This window comes from Aulonocara sp. 'chitande type north' Nkhata Bay, linkage group LG22 (genome assembly GCF_057382095.1).
Source record: "Aulonocara sp. 'chitande type north' Nkhata Bay isolate Kocher_YH1m ecotype deep benthic linkage group LG22, A_spYH_male_GT1.1, whole genome shotgun sequence".
In the NCBI taxonomy this organism is placed as follows: Eukaryota; Metazoa; Chordata; class Actinopteri; order Cichliformes; family Cichlidae; genus Aulonocara; species Aulonocara sp. 'chitande type north' Nkhata Bay.
This window is the reverse complement of record NC_141364.1, coordinates 38,076,273-38,096,737: the sequence shown is the minus strand read 5'-3', so window position 1 is coordinate 38,096,737 and position 20,465 is coordinate 38,076,273. Positions and strand designations below refer to the sequence as shown.

The 20,465-nt window shown below is 39.8% G+C and overlaps 1 protein-coding gene across 1 annotated transcript; it reads left to right on the top strand.

Annotated features, from left to right (window-relative positions):
- The first annotated feature begins 9,083 nt into the window (after positions 1-9,083).
- On the top strand, positions 9,084-19,062 carry nrsn1l (neurensin 1-like). The gene is made up of 4 exons (XM_086280828.1): positions 9,084-9,186; positions 12,534-12,609; positions 13,523-13,675; positions 16,398-19,062. Exons 2-4 carry the CDS (start codon positions 12,550-12,552, stop codon positions 16,809-16,811), a joined length of 627 nt encoding a protein of 208 aa, XP_086136954.1. The 5' UTR covers positions 9,084-9,186; positions 12,534-12,549; the 3' UTR covers positions 16,812-19,062.
- The last annotated feature ends 1,403 nt before the right edge of the window (positions 19,063-20,465 follow it).

The following is a 20,465-nucleotide window of genomic DNA, read 5'->3' as shown; positions in this document are numbered from 1 at the left end:
CGTCCCGTGCCTGTGTCTGACCCCGTGCAGGTGTGTGTTTGTGTGTGTCCTGTTGTCCACTTCCCAATACATCAGTGTAGTCCTATTGATCTGTTTGATATGACCTTGAACGATCAGACAAGTGGAAGAGTGGTGTTGGAATGAAACTCATCCATTCCCTCTGTCTGCTATCTGCTGCTGCTGTAATGACTTGAGGGAAGACGGGGAAGCGAAGAAGCCCATTGAGAACGACTCCTGAACCAGTCAGCTCTGCAGCAGCCTTATGCCGTGGCCAGCCTCGCCTCCAGGCACAGTCTGCTTTCTGGGTAACAGGAAGAGAAGTGGGTCAGTCTGTCTGAGACACGAGTGATGATATGTGGGCTGGTTAATGCTATATATCAAATCATAAAGATAGATGGGTAGATAGAGCTCAACTATTGCAAGGGTTATGTAAGTGGATTTGTTCCCAGGATAGCTTTACATATGAATATGAAATACAGTGTATTAAAATGATAATCAGTAGATGAATGATGAAATTTATCCTCATGGGGCAAAAGATGAGGAGAAGCCATGCTTTAGGGCCTTATGGTGGATGGTTTAAGCTGAGCATGTTTCATCCTCTAACATGTAGAATCTAAGAGTATATGTAAAACATTTCCCCTGCAGCTGAAGCATGATGAAAATTGAATAATCATTGTTTTGCCCCAATTTCAAATCACTTACATGACTACAGAAATCAGTATGTGAAGAGGGAAAAAAATCACCCAGTGCCCGTTTCCTTCTTTTTTTCTTTTTTGCTGGTAGTTAGCGAGTGACTGAGAATCGCTAATATGATAGCAAGTGATGAAATGCACCTGAATGCATTAAATTAAGTGCTGAAGCCTTGAATGGATACAATGGATGTGGAAATAATTTTCACAGAGATCATAAAGTTATTAAATTATTTTCAAATGATTTTAGTTCATGTAGGCTTGTTGACAACATCTTGGACTCCTCTGAGGACACGCCCACATCTGTGGCATACCATAGTCATGGATAATGTTACGGAGGGAGAAAAAGATGCAAGTAATGTGTGTTTTAATCACATGATTCACATAATACTGTAGATACATGTTTGCTATTAGCCGTTTACTGTTACCTTGTGACTGTCGCAGCTGTTCCGTCACATTATTGTCTCCCCAAAGACATTTGTGTCGTCTGCATTTTTCTATTTGCTGGTATTTTCTTAAGTTGCAGTGTGTTTTACCCTTCAGGACCACTGTATCCATTCAAGGCTCCAACACTTAATTTAATGCATTCAGATACATTTCATCACTTCCTATCATATTACCGATTCTCAGTCATTCTTAAGATCTTTACATCACAGCTAGCACAGTACAAATTAAAATTGCTCTGAATTTTAAAATCTTGCATAGACAATAACAAAGTAATGCACTGTAATGTTGTGCAATGTATTCCATCATAACTGTAATTAGTAGAGATGAATAAAACTAGTGAATAAAGCTAGTATTACTGTTATGCATGTAGGATTTGTATCGGAGCACTTTAAAATAAGTAGTGTTCCATTCTCTACCACTTTTTATTTAGTAATAAAAGTAGCTGTCCAAGCCTAGAAAATGTGTGGACTTAAAGTGACAGCTGTATATTTCCCTTATATTTCCTCTTCCACTGTCTGGAAATCTAATTACTGTGAGTTCAGCACATGCTCTGCTCACAGTGGTTTAAAAAAAAAGACACAAAAGAAATTCCTCCTTCATGACAAACACCAACAAGGAACATGAAGCTGAAACCTAAAATAAAAATTTTAAAGATTTTTTTTCTTTAAAGAACAGGGTTTTATAGCCCACATTGAACAGTAATGAGCAGAGCACCCATGCTGCACATTCACACAAACACACACACTCCTTTACCTCTTCATCATGGGACGTGACACCTGACGGCCCATTAGTTCCTAAAGTGCTATTCTATTCTATGAATTCCTCTCCTTATAGAATATTTAGACTCTGTGTGGTTTCCCGCCGCTTGTCAACATGGGATGCATTAGTCATGTTAATGTGCCATCATCTGACGTGCTGCGTGATGTAACGCTGCCATTCCCTGACTCCTGCACCCACAAACGCATCCAGTGACCTTCTGAACTGTGCACTGCCATCGCCCCCTACAGAATCGCAGCAGCTTTCCCTCATATAATGCAAAAAAAGAGAAGGAAACTCAGCTTTGACAAGCCTTATTGTGCAATTAAATGAGTGCTTACTAAAAGCACAGCCACAGCTGCATTGACAATAACAAAAGATCTGAGATTTTAGCACACTTTAGGTGCATGCATATCTGTGGGCCTGGATTACCTGCTTTTACAAAAGAGATAAAGAGCAGCAGAGTGACTTTAACCAGCTTTTAATTATGAAATTAAAAAGGTATGCCTGTATTTGAGATAGAGTAGATGTATCCTCACTGTGTGTCTGAACTCAGGAGAGATATGACACAATGGAGTGAAGTGAAAGAATTTGAGTTACCAAGCCTTTAGTGCAATTAAAAGATAAGTCAAAGGCTGCTTCTATTTGAGATGGAATGAGCAAATGATTCAGAGTTTTAGTAAGCCTTTTGTTTAACCACAAACTTTGCATGTGTTTAAGCTGGAGAGAAGAAAAGGAAGCTAGGAAGAGTTGTATTAGCAAGTTGTACAAAGGTAAGCTTAAAAAACATGTTAAATTTAAAGCTGTCCACTTTGTTGATTTTAATGGACTGATGGTGCCACTCAAACTTAACATCTCATTCGAAGCAATCCAATGTATGTATATATGTTTCTATGGACCTTATCTCCTCCTTAGCAGCTGGGCCAGTCTCAACAAAACTTTGGACAAACACCATCACGCATACAGCAATCATGTCTTTCCATTTCTCTTGATTTTTGTATTCATTATCGCGTTGAGGAAGCAAGGTTATGTTCTCTGTCTCCGTTTGTTTACCCATATGTATCTTAATGGTCGATATAACTTGTGTCTGCAACAGCTTTTTATTGGACCCGGCACTAAAAACGGATTGAAGAACTTGTGTTGCTAGCTCAGCTCAAATGTTACCTCAAGAAGATGAGTTTTAAAGAGAAAATATCAATTGATATCAAACTGGTGTTTTGAAACTGGTCTGCAGGGTCAGGCTCAGCTGTGAAAGCGATGACCATTAAAGAGACTTAAACTGTTTGCACATCCATGTCAGCTTTTTCAGCTTCAGAGGTTTGACCTTAACAGAATGAAAAAAAAAACCCAAACCTGCCAACTATGCTTCTTAGTTCTCTGGCAGATCAGGATTTTTAAAAAGTGAAATTAAGACTGGCTGAAGAAATTTTCTGTTTGTGTGGTCCACGCAGATAATTTGTGTACAGTATCAACAATGTGGAAGAAACTGAGTTTATAAGACACAAGTTTTAACGATAGTTATTGTTTCGTGGATTTACACGCAGAGGGGGCGCAGAAGAAAATGTCTCTGTATCTCAGTTAGCACACAGATGAACTGCCAACTTGTCAAAATAGTCTTCCAATGCATGCTGGGACAGCCGCCACCATCACTACCACCCCAAAAAGGATTTGACAGGTGGAGAAATGAAATACTGAAACTGCTTCCTCAGTCATCCAACCTAAATATTGTGGCTTTGGAAAACGCTTTGCCCTTTCTGTTTGATGAGCCAATAAATGAAAGGCTTTTCACAACTAATTAACATGATTGCTTGGGTATTCTATGACATTGATAGTGGCTTTATAGGCTGGTGTGGGTTGATGCACAGGTTATTTTTAAGATACCAAACAAGCATAATGCATAATTTATCACACCAAAGAATAACCCTCCCAAGCTGGTGAATAAAGGAAGTAATAAGGGCAGCAAGGCAGCTGAAATGACTGATAATGCTTTACAACAGCTTCTAAATAAAGGAGATGAAAGAAAAAAAAATCCTGTTTGCACATCATCTTAAAGGAAAGTGTAATTATCTGTCAGCCAATCAACACCTAGCAATCACTTCATGTGCCTGACCTTGCTGGACTGGTAACCATGGAAATTTTTTCTCTCTCTCTCTCTCTCCAGTTGAACACAGCTTGGTCATACAAAAAAAAAAAAGCCTTTATATGTGCACGGGGATGAACGACAAACAAGAGCGGTTTTCCATGGCTTTCTCTCACCAGGGCACCTTGGAGACAATCTTACCCTGGCTTTTATGGCTCACCATAGTGCGTCCAAATAACAAATATGCAGGGAGGATGAAGCACAACCCCCCACGCAGACCAGATAAATATGTGAAAATGACAGTATTTGTTTTCTTTTCATTTGGGATCTGTTATGACAGTCTGCATAAATAATGCACCTTCAGGAAATATTTACAGAACACATATTGGTCTATATCTGACTGTGTGTGTGTGTGTGTGTGTGTGTGTGTGTGTGTGTGTGTGTGTGTGTGTGTGTGTGTGTGTGTGTGAGGCTGCTTCTTTTAACATTATTTCAGCTAGGTCCCGTGCCTTGAAGTGAGCCTGCTTTTAATGAGTACTACCGCTTACAGAGGCATCAATGCTTCTTTAGTTTGCCTTCCCAGAGGCATTATCAGCCATTGACAACTGGTTGAATGCTGCTCTCTATTTAAGCACACTATCCTGTCAGCACTGGCAGTTGATGGACAGAGTTGTACAAAAACTACCTTCCAATATTTATCTCATTGTAAGCGAATAGCTTAAAAGAGACTCAGTGAAAGCGAAGGACACATTGCACAGTAAAGAATGCAAAGGCGTGGACGAATGTCTGCATTTTCCCCCTTGAACCGAAACAAGACAGCTGAACGAAAGAGTTCTCAGCCTGATAAATTTTGGTATGTGGTGAATTTTGGTATCTTTTTAAAACATTTGTAGCGAAAACATCACTTTGTAAGTAGAAGAAAACATTGTGGCATTTCTGTAATATTTCTGGAAGATGTTGTATTTACTTTTTATGGTTGATTTAATGGAAGAAAATATATAATTTTATATAAGAAAAAACTTAATACGGTAAAGTAGTAAAATGCCTGTAATATCTGCCATTTTTCTAATACACTGTCCAGAATGATTTACAGTATGTGTGGATAGTTTCTCTGTATGCACCCTGAATCTGAGTTTAAGATACGTATGATACATATTACAACTACTGTGCAACTTACAGTGGACCTAAAATTCATTTTAGGCAGATAGTGGATTATGTGAAAGTCCTCCACCCACTTTTACTTAATCCATGAAATAAACCTTTTACAAAAACAAAGGCTTCTAAAGTTCTAAAGAAATCATGGCGATCTCTTGATCAATAGAAAAAAGTCCCACATCCACCTCTTGGAATTAAAAATACATTTTCCATTATGGTCCATTAAGGAACACAATACATTTCATTAATGTGAAGAATCATATAACATCCTCTACTGCTCTGATTTCTCTTTCTAACTAGTCAATGCAACCTCTCTCTACAGCTGTCACATGAATAGTGCAATGTTGGCAGACAATTCTGACCTGTGTCTCCCCCCACATCCCACCATCTATCTAGGTTATCAAAGTCTGTTTTTCTTAGCTTCCAGTAATTCCAGCAGTCAGAAAAAGACTGACAGAAAGGCTCATCATGAATCAGATTCACATGAAATTGCCAGTGTGAGCAGTGTCGACAGCATGCCAGTAGCGAGATGTCCGAGAGTCCTAAATGATGATCTGAAAACCAACAGGAGAAGTTACTGCCCTAATCAATTTGCTGTTATGTATCTGATTAACGTAAATCCAATCAAGTCTAGCTGTCCTCACACTACCCTCAGACACACTCATATGTGCACTGCTTCCTCCAGACATCCAAATGTCCACAAGATCATTTTCACCAGTAATTGTTGACAGGAGAGAGGCTGAAGGTGGACGAGGCTCGCCATAAGCCAAAGGATGTGTGGTGCAATTACAGTCCCCATCAACCACCGCCACTGAGTTACTGCTGCACTGTTTTCATTTGTTGTTAAAGTTATGAAATAGCTAACACAATCAGTACTGCTGTTGTGGGCACAAATGTTTATGAACACGCACTGTATACCTCTAATTACAGCCTCTACTATTTGGGTCCTACCCTGCTCTGCTTCATTTGCTGTAATGTACTTGTATTTCCTTTAGAAATACTTCTCACCCTTTTTTTTATCACAACCCCTATTTAAGTTTAAACTTCCAACTCTTAAACCGCTCATATTTAATAGAGACAGGAAGACGGTGAAAGCTTTATGAGAGAGACCACCTTCAGTGCTCCAGGCATCTTACTGCACTTTTAGAAGATTTTTCCTTGTTTCTTCCTGCTCAGTTTAGTCAGTATCTTTTTTAGAACTAACCTTTTTGCTTGCTCAGCTGTTTATAGCTGACCACTCTCCTTAAGGTTATAAGATTTTATAGACTGCTCAACCCTTGGGGAAAAAATCGGTAACTTTAATGGATTGTCTGCCAAAAGTTCCATCTAGTAATTCGATGATATCTTATAAGGAATATGACCATTGATTTGGGTCTTTCGTCTTGTCATCCTTGAGCATGGGATTTTACCATTTTCAACATTTGAGCAGCCTGCAGCTGTGTTCTGATTTTCAGCCCTACTTGTCACCGCTGTCTGTTAGTGTCTCGGCTTTCCTCCACATTTTCCTTGTCATTCCTGTCAGACTGTCTATCCTTCACCTCATCAACACATTGCACCATTCCCTCGTCAGTTTGTGGGGCACCAGTTGTGACCTCCACTGTTTCCTGCTGCATTACTTGCAGGTTGCTTGTGACCAGTTCCCTCAGCCCCTTGTTTCCCTAGATCACTAGGTGTCTGCTATTTGCCAGCAGCATTGGCTACAGCACTATGTTGTCAACCTGAGCATGAGCATGAATGCAGGGTGAGCATGTTCCTAAAATGTAGTCCTAGCTTCCCAAACTCAATCAGCACCTTTATGCACTCTTTCACTCAAACTCCCAACATGCAGTGCAGTAAGGAGAGGACATCAGATACATGTTACTCTTCAAAAGAGTTTTCACATGCCTTTCACACCTTCAAAGGTCTTCCAGTGATCTAATAATGAACTTTCATGAAGTTCTTGGAACTAATAAAAATACTATATTTTTATATTCCTACTATGGTTCAAGCTCCAAAAACACTCTTCCTTGGTTAATGCCATTGGAAATGGACAGTGGAAGATTAACCAGCAACACCAGTCATGTTATTAGTGGCCTGTTCTCAGCGATATAAAACACATGCCACCTGCAAATCAAGAACCAAACACCCTATGAGTGCAATAGTTGTAAGTATACAGTGGGCTTTGTGAAACCTTTAATTTTATGAAAACATTACTTTCAGCTACCTTCTTATTCACAAGGGGTTGTAACCCCAAGCAGGCAGCTCCACATGTTTGATTTGTTACATTTTTTACACCAGATACTGTTTGTGACAAAACCTGGTCCCAGAATCAAACCGGGAATCTTCCACTTATTAAGCACATGTGTAAACCACTACATACACAATGGAGGCATTAACTTGAAATTGTATGAACGGTACGAAATCCAACCAACCATCTTTGATTGGAGGCACTTGGCTAAAAATAAATTAAATAAAATATGACAGTAAGAGCCATTAAATTTACATTTAAAGAGCGCCATAAGAGCCAGTCCTATGACTAATAAAATTAAATTAATCACTGAGCTACGTTTACAGGAAACACAACAAATTTACTTACAACCATACATGTACTATCTATATTATTCTGTAGATTATGTACAAATACGTACACATGTGACATACAGGTAAAGTGCTTGCAATGTACCCATCTCAACAATGTACACATGTAACGTGCATGTAATATACATGTAATCCCTGTAACATTTACCATGTAATCCCTATAACATACACATATAATGTATATGTAATGCACACACGAGGTACAGATCATTTAAACAATGTACCCATAAAATGTACATGTACCCTACACATGTCTAAACTTGTAAATGTAACATACATATAATGGATATGTATAAAGTGTGTAATGTGTAAGGTACACATAATATTGTCATTGATTTTGAGATCAGCTGATCACAGTGTACACCTTTAAAGCATCATCAGCCAGCGATTCTTCCTGTATTGACCAATCTGAAACCAATATTCATATAAAATGTCCTCTCAGTTCTTCTCTACCTCCTGACCACACTATGCTCATTGCTCATGCTCGCTGACTCATGCTCATTCATGTTCATTTCAAAAGTGCTGAATGGAGTTTAGGTGAATCAAATTCTTCTACACCAAAAAGGCTGAGCTTTTTTCTTTTCTTTTCTTTAACATATTATGTCACAATTGAATTGCTATGTTGAAACGGATAAACACAGAATGCCGTGTGGAAAACATTTCTTTACTCAAAGGCAGTTTGGAGAGGACAGAGGGTCAAGATGAGGTCAGTCAAGAAAAGTTTGAAGCAATCCTAAAGCACCTGCGGCAAAAAGCCCTTCAGACTAAACAAACGTCAAAAGGATAACATCTAGACAGGTGCAAAATGAGCCGGGGGGGTTCAGACAGCTCATCCCAGCTGAACTGATAACAGTCCTTAACTTCCACTATGAGAATGGGAAGAATTATATAGGGGTCTTAATCTGGCTTTCTCTCTTCAGGCAGGTAGTGAATCTGTGGCACCCAGACAAGTTCAGAGAGGATCATGTTTAATCTTTCGCTGTATATGTAGGCATACTGTGTTTTCTTTTTCAAACAAGGAGTTCCTTTTCATACTAAAAAAATTATAAAGGGATAAAATATTTCTTTCAGTAAATTTTACAGATTTTTTTGGATTAAATTCCGCATGATTTGATGATTTATTTATTTATTTATGTGAAGAAAGTTAAAGGTCAGCAGTCACTCATACTTTAAAGATGAAATCGTGTTATCTGGTTAAAACATGTGATTCATTGTGAGGACAGATGTTTCCATATTTTCATAAGACAAAACAGCGGAGTAAATACTCAACATCTTTCCCAAAAATGAGAGATCGTAGATTAGCACATGTCGTATTTAATTAAGTTTCCACGTTTTTGTCTCCCCCCCCCCCCCCCCCCCCCATCCTCACGCATGCTCAGTGTCTATCTTCGGCTGATTCACAGCAGCAGCAGCGTTGGAGATCCAGCGGTCCGACAGCACATGGATCCCCAGTGAGAACCTAGAGCTCTCCGGCCAGGAGGGGTAAGACTGCGTCCTTCATTGCTTGTAAAGTCGGTTACAGCAAAAGAAGGAGGCTGTGAGGAAAGAGAAAGATCACCGTAGCTGAAGTGCGATGGAGAAAAAGTGTGAAATGGACTGAGAGGCTCCATGGCCGCGATGACTCACTGGTGTTCAGTGCCGGCGGTTAGTTTGCGTCTGTGAGTTGAAATGACCGTTTAGAAGAAAATGTCGGCAGTGAGATTGAGGGCGACCTTTTTTCTTTTCCCGTTTCAATGTGAGCATTCAATGAATTTGAAATCATATTTCCTGCATCGGTGTACTCCAGTAAATAGCCTGTTGCATTCTTTTTAGCATTATAAGAAACGGTCAGATAAAAAGTGTGTGTTTTTTTGTTTTTTTTTTACTTGTCTGGAAAGCTGAGACAAGCTTACTAGCACCATGGACAGCTCCTTGTTTTAACGACCCTTTTGATTATGTAGGCCATACTATTAAAAACAACAACAACAACAACAACAACAGTAGTAAGAACAGTAAGCAAGGTCAATAGTGTTCAATTCTGATTTTAACAATAAGTGTTTAGTTGGGTTAAACCAGGCTGCTGGTTTACTGGTGGTTACAAGGGTATTTAAAAGTAGAATGGGAGGCAGAGCCTTCAGCTTTCAGGCCCCTCTTTAGTGGAACCAGCCCCCAGTTTGGTTTTGGACAGACACCCTCTCTACTTTTAAGATGAAGCTTAAATGTCTTTTTTGATAAAGCTTATAGTTAGGGCTGGATCAGGTGATCCTGGAATCTGCCTTAGTTATGCTGCAGTAGGCCTGGGCTGCCGGGGGCTTCCCATGATGCACTGAGTATTTCTTCTTCACCTTTTTTCACTTTTCTCTCGCTGTCATTGCTATTCTCTGGCTCCCTTCCACTGTCTTCCACCCCTCACCTCCAACTGTTCACAGCAGATGGCCGCCCCTCCCTGAGCCTCAGGTTTCCTCCTGTTAAAAGGGAGGTTTTTTTTCTTCCCACTGCCCCCAAGCACATGCTCATAGATGTTTAAGTGATTGTTTGGTGTTTTCTTTCTACTATTGTATTTATATATTTTATATAAATAAAGCTGAATTGAATTGAATCTTAGAACTTATAATGAAGAATATCAGTGGACTTCCACGTACGTAGAGGACTGCTTTGTCAGTTTTTGTTAAAAAGTTTTCATTGAGCCTTAGGTCTCAGTCAGACAGCACTAGAGACCAGTCAGTGAATCCCTGACAACTGCTCTGGGGAAAAATGTCTATTTCCCAACACGTTGCTGAAGGTTTAGTCACAAATAGGGTGATGAACCAAAAACCTCCTTGTGAGTGCTTTTATCACATTGCTGCACTTGCCTGTAGTGTTTATGGAAAATGGCCACTTGTCTCCAAACACTCGCTGATTAACCACCAAGTGGTACTGAAACTTGAAAAATGCAACAAAAACCGGAGAGCCTTCAAAGTAAAAGTTGGGCCTTAGAACTGAAACTACTATGTTTTAAAAGCCCTGCACATACCATTAACCACCACAACGAGACAATCCTTTAACTCTGCTTTCAGTGTCTAGTTTTAGTTTAGCCCTTTAGCTTTATTCATTGAGGACCATCTCGGGGATGCCCTCTTCTCCACCTCTGGCTTTATTATAGGCAATTTCAGCACAGTGGGATTAATCAGAAGTGGCTCCCGTAGCTCTGACCTTACTAGTGCTTCAAAGTGTTCCTATTTAAAATTACTAGAGTATCAGTGTTTTAAAATTTAATTAACCAAAACGAACAAACAGTAAACTTTGAGTTATTGTGTTATGAGTGGCTTTTTTTTTTTAATCTTAAAGCATAGCTGAATTGTTGAGCAGTGGTGAATGAACTACTGAGCTCCCTTACATAAATAAAAACACCATTAGCACTGTCCTGCAATCAAAATTTTGCTAATGTAAAATTAAACTTCCCAGTATTCCAAATGTAGATAAAAATTTTTAAATATAAGCGCTCCAATTTTATACACTTGTTTATCATTAGATTTTTAATACTGCATCAAGTCAGACATGGTATTTTATAGCATTATAATTAATATTGCAACACGAAAAAGTGGGATAATAATAAATAACCAGTAACTATAGTTGTTATGTGAGTATATTATGAGATAAAAGTATGCCCTTGTATACAGCCCCACAATGTTTCTGTTTCAATGTTTCTATGTATACACCATGTATATAGTTTACTCACATATATGTATACATATATATTGCTTTTTTCCCATTTCTATATTGTTTCCTTTACTTTTGCACCTTTGTGGTCCACCTACTCAGTTTCGCTGTGCAAGAAACTGCACAATGACAATAAAAGCTCAAAAGTCTAAAGATGCTGCCACAAATGTGAAGGTTAGTAAATGTAATTGGTTTGTAATCACTGCTCTGCAGACACATTTAAAAGTAAAGGTGGAAATAAAAATATGTATTTGTTATTTTCTGAATTTGTGTTTTAGGGGGCTCATACGTCTAACTATCTCAACTTTACAATCAATTAAGGGTAATGTTCCAGTGAAAGATAAAACAGGGTATCAAACCATAGAAATAGACCCTTGGCTGGCAAAGTCTTCCCTTATTGAATTGTTTATTTGAAAGAAAATGTAGGCAAATGCTTTGCAAAACCCTTTTTCTCAGTGCTTTACATAGGATAAGATAAAAACATGCTGCGCATCATGTTCAGCTCCAGCATGCTTTCTTTGTGTCTTAGTTTTATTTTTATCATATCAACTTACAGCTATAAAGACACCAAACAGAGATGTGGTATATTGGATCACTTTTGTTAGTAACTCATTATTTTCAGCTTAAGCAGCAAAGGAAGGTAATAATGTAACGTTACCTGAACAGGAAGTTCTTTCCGTCATTTGGTCATTTCAAATTTAGTCATCAGGATTGATACTGCAGTCGGATTAGACCACTGCTGTGCTACAGACTGAGTTCTGGCGTTTGTGCACAGCTCAGGGAAACAGTTTGAAGAATGAAATAAATCAACCCAACAGCCTTAGGAGAATAACAACAGAGGGACATGAATACAGTGTACACGCACTTGCATATGTGTGACTCATCCGTGGGTGGTGATAGAGTCACCTCAGGGCCGTCAATCGTTCACATGCGGCAACAATAACTGGGGCAACCTGAAGACACGGGTGAAGGATTTATGACGAGTCTCTGCAGGGAGGGAAGGTTTTTATTGCAGGGAATCCATATTCAGCAGATAAACAATGTCTGTGTTCACAGCCAGGCAGCTGATATGTACACAAATCAGTCTGTTCAGAAGTACGGCTGGCTGTGTATCACCATTCTTATCATATGAATTTCTATCTTTATTGTAGGTGTACAAGGAGAGAGATGGCTCTGTGCTCCGAGGCCTGTGCTTCTGGCTCAGGAGCAGAATCCTCCGGCAGTGAGGTGAGCTGCGCTAACACCGGTGATCATTCTGATCTGATTACAGCTGAAGTAGTGATTTTGGAGTTAGGCAGATGACAGGAAGCTCTCATAAAGAAAATGTTTGCGTGAAAGTCAGTGTAACAATAACAAAGTTGTAGCAAAAATAGTCTGAACATACCTGCTAATTACTTTGGCACTGTGACTGATGGATTGATAACTATATCTTGGAAACTAAGATAAATTAAAATATATACCAAACAAGTTGGCTCTACTCTGAGCCCATCACAGATGGCCGAACTTCTCACCCTATCTCTAAGGGAGAGGCCAGCCACCCTTCGGAGGAAGCTCATTTCTGCCGCTTGTATCCGCGATCTCATTCTTTCGGTCACTACCCACAGCTGGTGACCATAGGTGAGGGTAGGGTTGCAGATCGACCGGTAAATAACCTTAGAGATAAAGTGAGGAGTGGCCCTCTCTTTACCACGACGGACCAGTACAGCGTCCACATCACTGTAGCTGCAGCACCGATCCGTCTGTCAATCTCCCGCTTCCTTCTCCCGTCACTTGTGAACAAGACCCCAAGATACTTAAACTCTTCCACTTGGGGCAAGAGCTCGTCCCTGACCCGGAGTGGGCACTCCACCCTTTTCCGACTGAGGACCATGGCCTCAGATTTGGAGGTGCTGATTCTCATTCCCACCGCTTCACACTCGGCCGCGAACCGTTCCAGTGCAAGCTGGAGGCCATCACCTGATGAAGCCAACAGAACCACATCATCTGTGAAAAGCAGAGATCAGATGCTGAGACCAACTAAGCGAAAGCCTTCCGCCACTTGGCTATGCCTAGAAATTCTGTCCATAAAAATTACGATGATTCATGTGTTTATTTCAAATGTGATTTTTTTTCTCTCGTTTTGGTCACAACTTCCTTCCAGGCAGGTTCAAGCTGTCTTCGTTTTGGGGTTCGTTCCTATCTGCACCACTTCTATGAAGAGTGCTCCTCCTCCATGTGGGAGAGAGACCCGGAGGATCGGGGGTTCGTCCAGAGCCAGAGGTCAGCCCTGTGGTGGAACTCAGCAGTCTGGAAGGTAAAGCTACTGTTCTCTGTACATACCATGACATGGTTTTCAAATGTTTCCTGTGGCACAATAAAGTGCTACATTTCCTCTTTTACTGTGTTTATGGTACTAAAATTTTAATTCCAAAAATAATATTGATAATATTAACTTGACCTCGGATCATTATATGACTCACAGCTGCATCAAATAATTCAGGGGATGAATTCTTTTATGAGGCTTACGGTGTAAAAAAAAATTAGATGTGGTCCTTTCACAGCTAAATCCATGAAAAGTTAAAATCAATATACATTTTTACTTCATTGGCTTTTCAGTCGAATTGACTTTTGAGTTCTTCCACATAAAACTGGACAGCCCTCGTCTTCACACATTGATGCCCTGTCAGCCCCGTGGTGCCCTGAGGAGTGAATGTGTCACCTCTGTGACACATGGTGCCTCTTACTGGCAGTTTGCAGCTGCCAGCAGTGAGCTTCACTGGTGTAATAACTCTGCAAAGTGTCTATATTGTTTATATTTATATATTTAGGTATAATTACAGAAATTAAACCATCATTACATATTTTCACAACTGTGGCCAAATGCTATGTACATGGGCACTTTATTTCTGCAATACTAGTTAGTTTCTCGTATAAACTGATGCTTTAGATCACAGGTGTCAAACTCCAGTCCTCGATGGCTGGTGTCCTGATACTTTTCCATGTGTCCCTGCTGCAACACACCTAAATATATTTACTAGGTCATTAGCACGACTCTATAGAACTTGACTGCATGCTGAGGTGGTAATTCAGCTATTTGATTCATGTTACAGCAGCTCGTGAGTGAATGAACATGGTGCAATAAAAGTATTTTTAGAAGTACATTTTTCCAAACTCTTACATTTACGTACATTTATTTAAATTTACTTAAGTAGGGTTAGGGGTTACCAGGGACACATTTAAAAGTTTCAGGACACCGGCCCTCAAGGACTGGAGTTTGACACCCCTGCTTTATATCCTTCAATAACATTTCTGCTGGGCTAAGGTCATTGGTTTGACTCCTTCCTTTAAAAGCAAATGATTTATATATCATTTATTTTTTTTATTCAGGTATCAGATAAATGTCTGGACATTTTTAATTACAACATGCTAGTAAACTTCATAAAACTGATTGTTCCATTGATAACAAGCTGTCAGACTTAGCATAATGAGCCCAAATCATGACACTACCTCCACCATAGATGGTTTCATAGATGATATAAGGTTGTCATGTTGTAATCGTGTGTTTTCTAATCTCTTGAGCCTTCCTATTTAATCCCGGAGGTTCTATTTTGGTCTGACGTGTCCCATAAAATATTTTTTCCAACAGCCTTCTGGCTTCTCCAGGTGACCTGTAGTATTATTGTTGAATGTGATTCTGATGTTGGACTGATAAAAATGATTAGCTAGTGTTTAAAAAGGCCTTTTGCTGTTTAGCTGTTACCCTGGGCTCCTTTGTGACTTTCAGTTGATCTTGATCTTGCTGGTTCGTATACATACAGGGAAAAACCCAACAATCTTATGACCCCCTTTGGCAACAGTGGGAAGGAAAAACTCCCTTTTAACAGGAAGAAACCTCCGGCAGAACCAGGCTCAGGGAGGTGTGGGGCCATCTGATTGCTCGGTTGAGTCCAAAGTCTCCATCTATTAAAATCGATTAAAATTTGGCATACGTCCACAAGGGTCTTCAAGGTCAACGTAATAATTTCAAAAACTAACAAAAAATTTGATGCTTACAAATTTGGTGTGTTTTGTCAAAATATAGAAAGTACTGTATTATTGTTTCAAATATCATATTTGACCTCTGACCTTTCCTTCAAGGTCAGTAGGTTGATCTGAAGGTCAAAAAGATAATAATGATATTTACTATTTAAAATTATGTCTCTTACTGCCATTGTTTGTATGGCCGACATATAGACTTATAGGGGGTGATATATGAGGATTCCTAGTATCATGACACATTGGACCTCCGATGTCACTTTTTTCTTTCATATTCACCCCAAAATGTGTTACAGCTTTAAAGAAAGTATTGTCAAGAGAACGAGAATGAGCTGGCTATGTACTTAGAAATCAACTGTAGAATCATTATCTGATAAGCCGAAGCCGATGTCCATTTATTTATCTATTATTTTTCTTCATTACCTACTCCTACATAATGTTTGTGTAATTAAAGCATTCATCCATCATGCTGTCCTTTTCTAATTTTTAGTGCACTGCAAACATGTTAAAGCACAAAGGAAAGAAAGCACAATACTATTCCCTTAAAAGTAAATGTTGCCCAGAGAGTAAGCTGCCTTGGCAGAGGTTTGTGCTCTCAGGGTTGTATAATTTTGCATCATTTTCCCAAATACACGAATGGCCAAATATTATACTTTTTTAATCATTGTTTTTCTTCTACTTTGAGGTGAAATTCTGCTGATGTTTCAGGTTGAAAATGCAGAAACTTCTCTCTGCGACTTTACTCATATAATGTAGTGCATACAGTGCATTTTTAAGCTTCATGATGAACAGCAGTCATGTGCTGGTATTTGTAAAGCAGCGGGATTCCAGGTCAGCACGTGTGGCAATTGGGATTTTTCTGCATTACAAACAACAAAATGACCTTTCTTAACAAGTAGTGAAGAGCACTGAGCAAACAGGGCCACCTATACAAAAATTAAATAGCCATATCTGCAAAAATGACCACCTCAGCTTCCTTTCTTTACCCTGTCTACCCTTAGGTGTCCTTGGCCCTGGGTGTCCTCATCTTGACTGCAGGTATTGCCACACTGTCGGTCGGCTACTCCACTCCTCCCAAAATCGAGTCGTTCGGAGAGGGAGATCTGTTCTTCGTGGACACGCAGGCCATCAGCTTTAACAAGGGGCTGCATTTCAGCGCCGCAGCCGGGATTGGGCTCTCCTGCCTCGGCTCTGCCCTGGCTGCAATGGGGGTTGTTGTTTGGATCCTCCCCAAGGCCAACTTGAAAGAGAGGCTGTCCCACAGACCAGGGGGAGTGGAAGGGAGAAGAGAGTGTGGGTCAAAGTGGAGGGGCTTTAAGGATGTTAGGGATGTGGTCACTAAGCCACCTGGTTCAGAGGAGGGGAAGGTGCCCTTTACTTTGTCGAAGGTGGAAAATGTGCAGCCCGCTTCTTAAAAAAGATCACGACTGAGCTATAAGGCTTTTGTTCTAGTCCTGGGGCCTTTTTTTTTTTTTGCATGGTCTTAACTTCTTGTCTTACCTCTGTCAAAGGAAATGTGTTATTTCAACATGCAGATTGTTCAGATGGAGGCTGTTTTGTCACCTCAGTATTACAGTTAGACCCCTGCAGTTTGATTGGATTGGACTGGATTGGATTGACTAGCCTCTCTGTAGTTCTAGGGATGTGATTTTGTTTACAAGCACCAGTCAAGAAAACCCACATATATTATGATTTAGTGAAAAAAACACATAAATAAATACATTAGAGGATGTTAAAAAACTAAAAAAAAACAACTCAGATTTACATTACACATATAAAACCTACATTTGTTGTTTGTTTTTTTAAAGATACATAGCAATGATCTGAAATGGCAAGAAGAGCCAAATCCTCTCCCCTCCCCCGCAGCAAGGAGCGAAGCCTTGCATGAAGCATGAAGAGAGTTTTGAGGGTCTGGACAGACTGGCCTTTTCCCTCCGAGTGGCTCTAATCTTACAAATATGTCATTCAACTCGATGCCAACAGTGTTTTGGGAACATTTAACACTCTTTTCCAACCGTCTTTTGTTATCTGCACCGAGGCTGCCAAACCAACAAATCATTGTTTATTTAGAGCTGATGAATAAAACATTTTCAATCAGCTTCATGATTGGGCTTTTTGCACATGAAATCATTCAGTGTCATTTTGTCGTTCAGAGTGATGCCCAGGTACCTGTAATGGCTCACTATCTAGGTGTAGCTGTGGATTCGATGAAAGTGGGTGCAGAGACAGAAAGATTTCAGACAAAGCTCCTCTTTTGTTTCTGAGTGAGTATATGTCATCGCACAAACTGACAAAATTATCTGAAGCTGGACCACGGTTCACTTCATGGTTTGAAAGAGGCTGATAATCACCAACGATACCAACGCTGGTGTTGTTGCTGGATCGATACTAGAACGATAGGACCGATAATGTGTTTGTGTTGCACAGCACTGCAAAGAACCTCAGTCCAAACGTTAATAGTCATTGCAAAAATAACAAAGTGAATAAAACACACCCATGTGGTGATCCTGTTGAACTGTAGACATGATAAAAGATGGATGTCCGTACCGTGACTTCATCAAGCCTCCAGATTAGCACTTTTGGCATCTTGGTGTTTTCAAACTGGATGCGCCCACTGATTGATAGCTCTGACCACGAAACTGTACGCTTACAAGCCATTAGCCAATACTTCATAACATTTTCTGAAACTTAAAATGACCATAATTTACTAAATGAACTTGCTCTTTTCAATATGCCTAAAAAAACAAGTGATTGAACCAGTAAGCTCACAGCTATCACCTCCTTGTAGTGAAAAGACTACAAGGAGGCCCATCCAGCACTGACTATGTCCATCTTTCGGGTTGTCATCAGGGCTTCAGACAAGGTGTCATCAGACCTCATTTTCAGTAACCCAACATATAGTACATTTGCAGTATTTCAGAAAGCCTGTGTGTTTAATATGAGACTGGATGCTGTCAAAAAATGAAAAGAAGTCATAAGCATGAACATAAGTGTGTCTTCTTGACCACCGACCAGATCCAGAAATGTGGTGTGGCATCTACTGCCTCCATCTTTACTTCTCTTTGTTTAATATGTTGAAAAGCTTTCAGAGAAGATAAGCTGTAGAGGTATTTTTAGGCCCCAAGACTTGAACCATAAGGCACGTAGTTATCGTAAACACCTCGTAGTGCAGCATAGAGACATAGCTGTTGACCGGGTAGACTGTGTTTGTCCACTAGCATTAAGAAAATACACTCAGTTCTTAGAAATGTATGTTTTTATTCCTCCTATTTCATGTTGTTTTTGCCTTGTGTTTTGTATTTTTTTAAATAGCGGTACTGGCTTTCAAAGTACTTAGTGATGATGGTGATGATGTTGTGTGAACCGCACGTGAATCCTGGCTCTCCGCTCATAAAGAGAATCATTAACAATTATGTACCTGCAGCTACACACATCTACACATACGCTAAGCCTGCTGTGTTGAACACAGTCACACGCACTCTCACTCTCACCCACACACCCACACGCACAGACGCACAGTAATTTGTGCTCCATTGACAGTATCACCTCCCTTCTCCACACTGTAATCTGGCTGCGTAATTGCCTGCAATCTGTGTCTCCAGGCAACAGTTGGGCTTCAAGTGCTCTATTTTGAACTCCGAACAAAGACCCTTTTCTGATTGGTCCCTCACGTCCCCTCTCGTTATTTTTACTCCAATCAGATTTTGTGTTTACAGGCGGACACAGTAGCAGCGAGTGAGTGGTGAAGGGCTGAGGTGAGAGGAATTTGCACTGGCACCTTAGAAGCCCCTGTCTGATTAGGTCCTCAAATTTCAGAAAAATAGACTACAACCTAGAAAAAAAAGTATTTAAAAAAAAAGAGCAACCCCGATGTCCTGATATAATGGGAGTAATTTCACTGAGTGTTTCTATTGCTGTTTCATTGTTTTGTTGTGTTACTGGTTATGGTGAAGATAATGGAGTAAAATGGGGTTTCGTGTCACTGGTGCAAAGAAAATCACCAAAATAAACTTGTGATCTGCAATTTTTAAAGTGTTTGGATCCATTTAATAAATCTGTGCCACAACGACACGTATGCAAAGCTATCTTTAAACTGGAATAATTCATATTTTCTTGTCTCTCTGTTATGTCCGACTGTATTACAGCAGTTAAACCATTTATGCTTAAACCCAATATTCACTTGTTGTATGTGTATGCTTGGAAGCAGGCATAGAGATATGACCTAAGTGGTTTCTATGGAGCTTGTAACGATAGAGGAAATGTGTCCACTGTGTCTCATGTTTACAAGAAGGAGAGTATTGGAGAGGTGGGGCAGAAGCAATCCACAGGATGTACAATCATGATCTGAACAAGAGATTTTGATTCTGTGTGACATACTTGTTTAACCTTACATACGTCAATCAAACCAGTAAGCGTCAAGAATTAGACTGCTGTATGCTGTATGCGGATGTCTTCTGAAGAAGAATCCCACTGGTTTGATGTTCTTTGGCTTGCTCAGGATGTCTTTCCAGTTTTTTCTTCACATTGATTTCGGAAGGAAAGCTCCCTGAATCAGAACAAAGATTTATTTCCTGTTCAGCTCCTTTTTGTTTGTTATGAACTTAAGCTGCTCGGCAGTCGGTGGTCTTGCGCTGACTGCACGTCTCTATTGATGTTCTAATTTTATTATTTCAATGTGGGTGAAAGTGCCTTTTCTTTGGAATGCTCTTTCATAATTGCCACAGACTGTGAAGGGCAAATTAGCGAGACAGTGCATGCTGCTAGGCAACAAATACAACCAAGAGTGCACTCGTGCGTGTTTTTTTAAGCCCCGGTGTAATAAATCATAAAGAAAGGAAAATAAAAACAGTTAGATTAGGTTTGTGAAACCAAAGTCAAGTCTAATAATTAGTCTGGATTCCTATTTTTTAAACTCATAAAATTATGGATCTTTTCTACACACTTTTACTAAGGAGAAGTTTTTTTCTTTTCTTTTTTTAAATGTTGGAACAGCTTATTGTTACTTTTAACCTCCATCCATCCATCCATTCGCTTCCGCTTATCCTTTTCAGGGTCGCGGGGGGCGCTGG